This window comes from Anoplolepis gracilipes, chromosome 14, assembly GCF_047496725.1.
Source record: "Anoplolepis gracilipes chromosome 14, ASM4749672v1, whole genome shotgun sequence".
Lineage (NCBI taxonomy): Eukaryota > Metazoa > Arthropoda > Insecta > Hymenoptera > Formicidae > Anoplolepis > Anoplolepis gracilipes.
Genome location: NC_132983.1, coordinates 8,648,819 through 8,660,626, shown reverse-complemented (window position 1 = coordinate 8,660,626; position 11,808 = coordinate 8,648,819). Strand labels below are relative to the sequence as shown.

Below are 11,808 nucleotides of genomic sequence, written 5' to 3'. Positions count from 1 at the left end.
ATAATATATATATTTTATATTCTTTATATATTTGCATTACATTCAACAGTGATTAAATGTTTACATATGTTACCTTACAAATGCAAATAATAAAATTTTTAGAGAATATCTTTCATATACTTTATGTAATAAAGAAAATTGTAGGAAATATACATATATAAATTCATATAAATTGTATGTGATTAAACCAGAAAATATTTTTTATTACTTAATCAATAACTTATATTTCTCCACAGACTTCTATATATTATACCTAGATCGCTAACAGCGATGTTACAGGTGAGATCAATTTCCAATTAAGCTGAATATTACTGCATTAATGGACAGAATATCAAACAATGGCGTTCAACAGAACAAACTTGATAGCAATCGAGCGTGATTAGCTCTTACTTTCAGAACCAACAACTCGACATCGAGTGTTGACACTATTGACAAGACGACAACTCAGCAGTCAGCAGTTGTTCTGCTGAACACGGCCATTATTTTTATATAACTATTTATTCATTTAAGAAAGAAGGATAAAGATAGACACAAGTTTAAGTTTCGCTTAAATCCAAAATAATGTTGGTGCAATTATGCACCATTATCGGGCCTTAATCAATACTTGTTTATAACCCTTATATTTGAATGACTGCCAGCAAAATTGAAATATGACAGAGAATAAATATTAACCCAACTTATATGTATACTCTTTGTCCAATTGTAAATAGTTGTCCTTTGATGTTAGCAGTTGTAATATCTAGAAGTTTGTAGTATCTATGAATAAACAATTAATTTATCTTGGATTATATAAACAATTATAGAAACTGTGATTAATAGATTTTTCAGTTTATATATCAATTATTACATTTAATGTATTATTATTAATATAGTGGAACACTCCTAATAGTACACCTTGAAATAGCACACAATATCTCTTTATCATCAACGATTTCATTAGAGTGTTACAATGAAAGAATTGTCTCGATAATTCATACATGTCTAGCTTAATAAAAGAAAGAAATCTCGAAATTTCTTCAATTATTTAATCTATGTAATGGCTTAAAGTAACCATTTCCAGAAGAGCCTAGATGTTCGGGCCAACTTTGATGTAATGAAATATTTCTACAAGTTTGATTAGGTAACATATCCTCTGGACATACACACTCCAGCTTTATTCTATATATTGTCATTTGACCAAGTGCAATTTTGGTATTTTCTCTATCCATTGATTCTTGATGTAGTTTGTAATTAATACCTCGCTCGGATAAACATTCGCTGATAATATCTTCATCTTTTTTGTACTGGAGCTTATTCTTCGGTAATGCTTTTTTTCTATGAATGCATTCTAGATCTATTTGTAATAAAATTAGGGACACTTCGGACGATGGCAGCCAAAATGTAGAGAAGACTAGATCTACCGAAGTTTTTCTTTTGGATTCGGCGATGGATGGTAACAAAATACCAGTTGGTGGTTGTCTTTGAACACCGTTAATATCGTTCGATCGATTATCATTGGTTGTTTCAGATTTTCGTTTTGTTCTTCGCTTCTGTTGTATTTTATAATTTTTTTTCTTTATAGATGACAATTTTAGAGATTGCATTTTATTGACTTTGCCTTTATTTTTCAATGACTCCCGTTTAAATATTTTTTCTATACTAATATCATCATCCGCGTCTTGGGCAATATTTGAAAAACTATGCTTGTAAATGTGTTTTTGCTGTATCACACCTACAACTTTGGAAGTTGTAGTTCGATGATCAGTGATTACTTGTTTTTCTACAACATTTGACGCTTCGGTATGTGTGATTTTCGGCATCTCAAAACTAATATTTGTGTTGTTTACTCTGATTGATTCGCTTGTAACTACTGATGTATTTAATGTATTCTGCATCGCAATAGTTTTTGCAACATTTGACCTATCACTCAACCTAGTTGATATCTTTTCTTTTGGAGTTGATATATTTGTCAGTGATATATTCATTACAGGTTCACTCATTGAATTATTCTCTTTATGATTAATTATTTCCATTCCTCTTTCCTCTTTTACATTAACAGTTTCGTTATTCAATTGCGAATTACGTATCAACTCAGAAGGAATTATATTATCGTTAATATTTTTAGAGATATGTTCCCCATAAGAAATATTTAAAAAATATGGACTTTTAGTTTCAGCACTTCTCTGCTCTCGCATTTTATCTTGCAGATATACATCTATATCTTGTTCTCCATCTTCATTGTTAGTGTTATCATTTGTGAACAGACCACTATATTCTTTATTCGATTGCTCATTATCTTCTGTCCATTTATTATTATTTTGCTTCCATGCTCGATCAATGTCCAAATTTTCTACGACATCGTCCTCAACAAGACTATGTTTCTTGTGATTTTTGAATTCGTCGAAATTTTCGTCGTACATCGCATCCGAATCATATTTACCGATTTCCGTAAGTAAATCATCTTTATGTTTGAAAATACTTTCTTTCTGATGATTTTTATGATTTTTTGGCGATCTCTCGGAAACCAGCGGTGTATCCATGATTTCAAATTGATGATGAGCATCCAGATATTTCTCAGCCTCTTGTCGCGGATCAATCGAATTATTGAACTCCAATGACTTCCAATCCTCTGAGAAATACAACAATACTCCGGGTGGGCCAACATGTTGACTCAGAGCCAGTAATTTCATGGTGAGTGTCGAATTAAATCTTAACCGGCAGAGGTCGGCGCGCGTTTGCGACACAAGACTTTGATCCTTCAAAAACTGATATTTTTCCTTGACTCCCTCGTAGTTTAAACAATCGGCGGACCAATGCAAAAACCAATCATTACCGAATCCGTCAACAGTGACCGATAATCCGGACATTTGCTTGCTCAAACTATCTTCTATCGGTTTCTCGAGCAAAGGTTGCCCATTACGACCATCTATGATTGTAGCAACGGTATAATAATATGTGGGGAAACCAGCACCTATCTGATGCTTTACCATAAAATCCGGAATGTCATCGTCATTGTAATAACCAGGAATAGGAATGCTAATTACTTCAGAATTAGGGACTGTGTAATTCCAGATAGGTTCAAACGTTGATCCATTGTATGCCATAATCGTAGAATTGAACATAGCCGCGACAATATCTTCGATTCCGTCTGATGTAATATCTATCAAAATCGGTGGTAAGAGCGCACCTTTTCCTGCATTATGATTAAGTTTTCGTAATTGCTGTAATAAAAACGATTAAAAATTAGTTGAACAATCTTTTCACATTACGATTCGATATTAGTTTTAATTTTATTCTATTTGATTACATACCAGATCGCCGTAAAATATGTTAGCTTGGGATACTATGTACAATCCTCCACCTTCTTGTTGACTGTTTGTAGCTAGAATAAATATATTTTCTCCATCAGACTGTACAATAACTTGCGGTGCTATAAATAACTGTTCTGTGTCTGGTAAGTTAACGTTGCGTATAATATCTCCGCTTTTTCCCGATATTATAAGTATATTACTTGCTCGGACATCATCTGATTGCATGGCGTGTGATGCTATTACATCGCCAACACCATCGCCGTTCATATCCGTTATAAATCTAGCATCATAGACATCTAAAATTCTTTGTTGAGAAGGTGCTATTTTATCTTCAATCGGTATCTCCCATATATTAGAACCATCACGACCATTAATAGCTTGCAGAATCCCACCGCGTCCAGATATGACACAATCTTTGATTTTATCGTTTGTCAAGTCCTCACCGCAATCAATGGAAAATATAGCATGAGCAGTCCAATGTGTCCAAATGGTTTCACCAGTTTTACCATCCAATGCTAAAACACCACCTAGACATGGTGTTTGATTCCCAAAGTATATGGTACAGATATATTCTGGAGCATCGATTGTATCCAGGCCTAAATTCATAAATTAAAATAGCTGCCATATTATCAGTTCAATTAAACTACTTAATGTCAACATAAAATAATGACAAATTATTCACCTTAGGCGTTGCAACAAACATCATGTAACTGTGAAATCAAAATCTGTAAAAAAAGATAAACAAAATAAAAGTAGCCAATTGCAAATCACAATGCAATCTAATACACACACACATATATATATATATATATATATATATATATATATATAAGGTGGAAAATTAATTTCAAATTTAAAAAAGTATTAAAATAATATAATCAATATAGCACACACATAAGATAACATTTATATAAAATAAAAACAAATACTTTGATTAAGGATATACCTGTGCTGAATCCCACAATAATATCTTCAATTCCATCAATGTTAACATCATTACTTCTAAGAGGTGCTTCAGAAGTTAACTTTGGCAATGATCTAGTCCATAAAATTGTTGATGAGAATGATGTACATGGAATTATTTCTGATTTGTTTACAGAGACGTCTTTTAATTCATGTGTCAACCAATTTTTCAATATAGTTAATGGCATCGGCAATATATTCACAGTGAATATACAAAGTATGATTAATCCTAATACTATAATTAATGCTGTAATTCCATAACACAGTGGCACAAATAGTGCTTTGTATGGTACTCTATGAGTCTGAAAGCTGCATGATTTCTTGCATTTTCTACGAGGTGGCATAAGAGGCCACTTGACACTACCGTCATCGTCTAATTTCAGTCCACTGTTTTTTCCATCTCTAATAAATACTTCATCATCAATATCAGTGAGATCATCGTCATCAATGTTGTCTCTCACTGCCAATTTTGGGTATACCACTGACATATTGTTTTATTTATATATCTACTAAAAAAAATTGTGTAATTTACGATTTGAAAAAATATAGCAAATTGAGCGTCTATATAATGATTTACAATAGTAGAACCAAAAAAAATCACTGAAAATTTTACGAATTTACAAACATATGTATATAATTGGACGTGTAATTTTAATGTAATATACATATGAATATATATCTTTTTAGATGTAATTTGAATTTACACATACCTTTATTCTGACTGCTTTTAAAGAAATGTACGGCTCTTTACGGCCATTTTTGCCATTTTATGACACTTGTTATATATATCTATATAATTAAGAAGTTAGAAATTTAAATGAAATATCAAAATTATTAGCAGCAAATATTTACGCACATATCAATTATTACCATTGAACATTGAACTATATAATATTACCACAGTCCACAGTCACAGTATATACAGTAGCGGAACTCTGTCGGCACTTTTTATCTTATTGTTAGCGTGAATAAAAATGAACTGCACATGCGCGAGCCAGGTATGTATCCAATGGGTGCGTTCGAGGAGATAGAGACCCTCTAATAAGAGTCTCGCCATATGATATACAGTTTTGATTGGTCCTCTATATCTGGGCAATTCTCGCTCATATTTGAATCATATTAACCTTCCTATTAGCAAAAACATTATATTTTAGTAACATAAATAAAAAATAAACGTTTTAGAACTAAATATTATAATCTTTTTATGTTAAACATCAAAATAATATATATAATAAAACTGTTTATATTTAATTTTTTTATTTAATTATATTTAATTTTAGTAATTAAATAAAATCCTTAATTAAATTTAATCCTTATTAATTGCATAAAAATTAACAAAATAAAATAAAAATAAAAAAAATAAACACATAAAACATGAAATAATAAATTGCTTTATTTTCATGAGAAAACAAACTGTTATCACAAGCATTATAAAAACCTAAAATATATAATATTTGTGTATCTAATGAGAAAACATAAACTACTATCACAAACATTATAACATCAGCGGTCAGGGTGTTAAAAGAGGTTAGGGTTAGGTTAGGTAAGGGAGAGAAGGATAGTGAATATATATCTTTCTCTCTCGCAGAATTTTACCCAGATTGCCTTATGGCGAGACTCTTATTAAAGCTCCATAAAGTTAGCCGAACCACTTTGATTTTTTTATAATTAAAATTAACTAATCGTTTGGAGGTTCATTGTTTTTTTTAATTAAATAATTAAAATTTTGATGTAAAGTTAGCCGAACATTTTTATTTTTCGTCCAATCGAGTTAAACAAGAGTTTGTTCGATGCAGAATCGTTAAGTGGTCACGAATAAATTCTTTACAACGTTTGGAGGTACATACCCAGGTAGTACTGTTCGTTTTATAAACGTTTTCTAAACGTATCTAATACGAAAAGATGCGTTTAGAAAACGTTATAAAACGTTTATAAAACGAACATGTGCTACTTGGGTAGTTTATCCGAAAAATGAAAAAAATCATATGCGGTAAAATTCCAAATTCTTTTAAGGCTGATTCACACTTTGACAGAAAAGCAGGTAAATGTGAAGATGAGCGATCCTTCTCACACTTCCATACTGTACTGTCAGCCTTGGTAGTTTCTATGCTCTCAAGTTTTGTTATATTTTTTTATGGGGACGGGGCTTTGCCCCGTCTCCTTATGCACTCCCATCTAAGCATGTACTTTGCAATGCATATACGATTCCACATAGGTTTGCAACTTGCATAGCAACATAAAAAGTATTTATTAAAATTAAAAAGGATTTATTTAAAATTTTGTGTAAGTTACTAAAACGCATGCGCGCGTGACGTCCCTGTCACTGACTGCGTTCCGATATTCACTGCCAGTACTGAAAATTTATAATTTACGTCACGTATGTATGTACACTATAGATTTTCAATACTGGCAGTGAATATCAAAACGCGCCTTATATGTCACCCGTCGTCATTGTACCGCACATGATTTTTTTCATTTTTCAGATAAACTATGGATCACCAAACGTTGTAAAGAATTTATTTGTAATGGCTTAACGATTCTGCATCGAATAAGCTCTTGTTTAACTCGATTGGACGAAAAATAAAAATGTTCGGCTAACTTTACATCAAAATTTTAATTATTTAATTAAAAAAAACGATGAACCTCTAAACGTTTTAATTAGACTTTTAATCATCTCCAAACGATTAGTTAATTTTAATTATAAAAAAAAGTCAAAGTGGTTCGGCTAACTTTACGGAGCTGTATATTGGCGGTAAAACAAGATGAAAGTGAAGTATGCTGCCCATACATTGGGCTCATCGGTAGTTAATGCTATTAAATTTTTAGAAGAAGAAGGATTAGAATAATTCAAAAATAGTGCTGCTACAGTAAAATTTATTCAAATAATTGATAGATTATTCGATTTATTAAATTCAAGAAGTCCTTTATTTACAAAGGATATAATTACATACAAAGGATATAAAAAACCAATAACTTCATATTGTATACCATGTTTGAGAAATATGGTTGAAGAATATGCGGAATATTTATTTTCATTGCGTAATGTAGAAGGGAAGTTATTATGTCGTACTTCGAGAAAAACATTTTATGGTCTAGTTATAGCTGCAAAATCGGTTTTGAACGTAGCTGAAGACTTGTTTCTTGAAAACAAGTCATATAAATACATTTTAACATATAAATTTTCACAGGATCATATTGAAATATTATTTTCAAAAATTAGAAGCCGTCACGGTTATAATAACAATCCAAATGCCGTGCAATTTCAAAGTGCTATGCGACAATTATTATTACGCAATGACATAAAACATTGTACAAACGCAAGTTGCATAGCACAGATACAGATTTATCTGGTTTAGTATTTAAATTCATGTGGAAAAAACAGAAATAATCTTTATATCATGACATATAGAATTTTAATGAAAACGAAGATGAATCTAACAGTCGTGTTGAATCGAAATTTATATTACCATCAATGATAAAATTAAATAAATACATTATGTATTATTTATGTGGATATATAGTGAAAAAATTATCAAATATTAATTGTTATTCGTGCGCATTGAGTTTAACGAAAAGCCAAAATGAACATAATTATGCTCATCCAGAAACATATTCAAAATTTTTGGATTTCTGTAATAATGGTAGTTTAACTAGGCCGTTCAGTTGTGTATATAAAATTTGTATGGAGACTGAAAAACAGTTAAACATTATAACGGATGGTTATACAGAACTATCCATAAAACAACTAAATATAAAAGTTATACTAAAGTTAAAAATAAGTTTGCTCCAGATTCATCGATATTCCCAAATTTAATATGCAATAATGTAAGTGTTACAGATATATCACATAAAATTCGACTTCTCACTTCAATTAGTGTTTATTATACTAAAATAAGACTACATTCTTATGCTAAATTTTATTTACAAAAGGTATTAAAACCTATCCGAAAAAGACATTGCTTAACAAAACAAATATTATTCTATAGAGAATAATGTATATTAAAAATAGTTTCCAAATATGTAAAATCTGATGTTTCTAAAAGAAGTATCAGATTAAGAATTTACATGACTTCAGAAGCCAAAGCTACTAATATTTATATGTACACTGCAAAAGTCAAATATTCTAATGTGTATATTCCAAGGGCCTCAAAATATTTTTTGTAATATTTTACATGTAATTACATAATATTGTAATAAAAATACTATATTATAATAAATGTCTTATAATTATTTAATAAAATTTATTTATATTAAAGAATATTCCTATTAAAGAATGTATATAAGATTACAAATATATTACAATAATTAAAATTTAAAATTCTTTCCAAAGTGTCATTATTTTATAACTACATAAATATTGCTAAATAAATAATAATTTTATATATTTCAGTTTTTATTTTTAAATTTATATCTCTTCTGCTACATGTACATATATGTACATATATATATATATATATATATATATATATATATATATACTTATATATATTACACTTATTGCTATATGTATATGTATTAGTAGATATGAGTATCTGCATTTATATTGTGTTAACGCGCCTCCGATTTTTCGCGTTAACGCTGACACTCGTATTCAACTACCGGTTCGTTCGCTACAATCCGCGCAGGCTCCACTCGGGAGATTTCTGGATCAGAAGGAAGGTAGAGAATGAGCTGTCTCAAATGTATTCAAGGACTTTATTTTGCGAACAGAACAACGCGGATTACTGTTCTCGTCCGAGTCGGTTGCCGTCACCGATTCGACTGCCTGCCGCAGTCGATCGGGCGATCATCGAGGCGGAAGGTTTGACCTTATTTTGTCGAGCTTTATGCAAACAGCGGTCTTCTCGCAGATTCGGTCTCGATGAAAAAACGCAGAGTGCTCAGCTCGAGAGCGCTAGGAGCACGAAAATATACAAAGTGGCAAACGTGCGAGAAAACAGCTGTGCTCCTCCTATCATTCAATGAGCGCCTAGTAACCGCGTAACAGTAGGATGGGCCTTCTCGCCGCGCGTTTGTACTCGTCCAGATTTGTCAATCTTTGTTAATTAATTTCTCGATAATTATTTCGAAAATCGAAAAATGGTAGAGGACTTTTCTACTCAGTTTGACCTGCTCTACCTGTGTATGAGCGGTGAGGCGATTATTACCGGACATTCTGTACATAGAAGTCTGTGTCTTTAAGCCAGAAACACGTAAATTCACCATAGAGATATTATATATAGAGCACGGGAGGAGGCCGAGAACGCGATAGCGAAATAGAAAGAGAACGCTGCATATAGGCCCCTACTGTCCTTGTCTATCGCGCATGCGCGTTATAAAAATGTTACTCTTGTTATTCTGTGAGCAAAGGAGAGGGGCCACAAACTTCTATATAATACTAGACTGCTAATTCCCTAGATTTTGCTTATATAGTGTCCTTGAATTTTATGTACTAAGAGCGCGTTCGGGGAGATACTATTAGCGCTAACAGTGTCGTTCTGTCTTTGTTACTCATTAAAAGTTGAATAAAGATAAAATAATGCTGTTAGCGCTAATAGCGTCTCCCCGAACGCTCCCTAAGGTGACCCTTTCTGCGCATGCGCTGACATGTGCCGACGCCATTATGATCAGTACATATACTTCTAATCACAGACTTCTATACTATAACTAGACCACTAACTTCCTTATATATTAGACCTAAAAAGTGACCCCGAAAAATATGTACAACATTAATAGGATAGAGAAAAGGAGGGGATAGATATATAATATGGCTACTATAGAAAACTCGTGTGTGAGTGACATTGCTTTAAATTCAACCAATCAGCGTGATTGTCATCCTACTAATGATGACGCATGCGCATAAGTTTGTACATACTTTTCGATGTTATATACTTTGCCGAAGTTAGCAGTCTAGTTGTATATAGAAGTCTGTGCTTCTAACACAGACTTCTATATAATACTAGACTGCTAACTCCCTACATTTTGCTTATATAAAGCGGCCTCCAATTTTAACTGGCGCGCGGCGAGACAGTAGGCGGAGCGCTCTACAAAGGACGTACAAAGAACGTACAAAGGGCGTGCTTAAAGAGACACGTACAGTGCGTTCTGCGTTTATGCTTGCCGCGCGCCTAGTATCAAGTAACAACTGGGAGGTTTCTTCGCGCTGTGCGCTTATACTAGCATGGATTGGCCGATCTTTATTAATTTATATCTTATTAATTATTGCGAATTTAGCAAAATAATATAAGATTTTTTTGTTCAGTTTAACACGCTCTATCTACCGACGAGAGTTGATCCGCCAATTCGGGGACACCCTGTATAAAATTCAAGAACACTTTATATAAGCAAAATCTAGGGAGTTAGCAGTCTAGTATTATATAAGTCTGTGAGCATAGTATTCCCGTACGGGAGGGTCCCGTTAGCACACATCCCGATAGCACACAACCATACATATTGACCGATGCCTAAGGTAACCAGCACGGTTAGCCAATCAGAAGGTTCTAATGTTCATTAGCCAATTAGCATTGTGCGCTATCGGATCCCGTCTTCCCGTACTCTATATATAATATCTCTATGAAATTCACAGACTTTTATATATAACTAGACCGCTAAGGCCGGGAACATACAAAAAAACTTAAGCCATAAAACTTAAAGCATAAGCGAATGGACCAATCACGGTCAAGACCTTAAGCAGCCATTTTAAAACGTCAGCAGCGCTAAAAATTCCGTATGATTGAAATTGTTACGTCTTAAGTCAAAAGGCTATCGCACACAAAATGCATAAGCTACATGTGCATAGCAAAAGATCGTATGGACCAATAATATTATGTAAATCAATATGGCAACTTAATATTCGATGCTCATTGGTCCATACGATCTTATGCTATGCACATGTAGCTTATGCATTTTGTGTGCGATAGTCCTTACGGCTTAAGTTTTTTTGTGTTCCCGACCTAAAGGCCGCCGCACTTTTACATAACGCGTAATGCACATATATAAGGAATTTGATTGGTTGAATTCCTTATGCATATGCATAATGCATTATACAAAAGTGTGTGGTGCAGCCTTAACTCCGGCAAAATAGAAGTCTGTTGTGATTCCATATATGTAATACTACTATCTCTGCGTTTGAATTTCACTGCCAGTAAACTGCCAGTACTAAAAATCTATAGTTTACGTTACATACACTATACATTTCTTAGTACTGGCAGTTACTGGCAGTGAAATTCGAACGCAGAGTATATTGCTAACGGAAGTCGAAAAACTGTAGCCAACATTACGGTGCGGACGATATTTCGTGTCTCGCTCTAGCAAGAAATATTGTGCGATGTGCGCATGTGCTGATATATATATATATATATATGTATATGCTGATATGTATATGCTGATATATATATATATATATATATATATATATATATATATATATATATATATGCCTATTCATATCTCTCGAACAAGTCGCGTATAATAAGCCACGTCTCTATAGACGTCACGCATGCGCAGCACGGTAGAAATTCCTGCTATACTTGTCTCTTTTCAGCGTATCTTTTTTCTCTTTTCCTCTTATGGGTGT

The 11,808-nt window shown here is 32.7% G+C and overlaps 1 protein-coding gene across 4 annotated transcripts; it reads right to left on the bottom strand.

Annotated features, from left to right (window-relative positions):
- Window positions 1–211: 211 nt before the first annotated feature.
- Window positions 212–5,165, bottom strand: LOC140673172 (uncharacterized). 4 transcript variants are annotated; one of them, XM_072905889.1, is made up of 5 exons: window positions 5,124–5,165; window positions 4,964–5,042; window positions 4,237–4,759; window positions 3,291–3,886; window positions 212–3,200 (listed from the first exon to the last, which is right to left on the bottom strand). In XM_072905889.1, the coding sequence occupies exons 3-5, from the start codon at window positions 4,739–4,741 to the stop codon at window positions 1,017–1,019; spliced, it is 3,285 nt and encodes a 1,094-aa protein (XP_072761990.1). In that variant the 5' UTR covers window positions 4,742–4,759; window positions 4,964–5,042; window positions 5,124–5,165; the 3' UTR covers window positions 212–1,016. The 4 variants fall into 4 exon arrangements, with proteins under 4 accessions (XP_072761990.1, XP_072761989.1, XP_072761987.1 ...); XM_072905888.1 differs by having other exon boundaries at window positions 4,237–4,762; window positions 5,124–5,149; XM_072905886.1 differs by having other exon boundaries at window positions 4,237–4,762; window positions 4,964–5,149.
- Window positions 5,166–11,808: the final 6,643 nt, after the last annotated feature.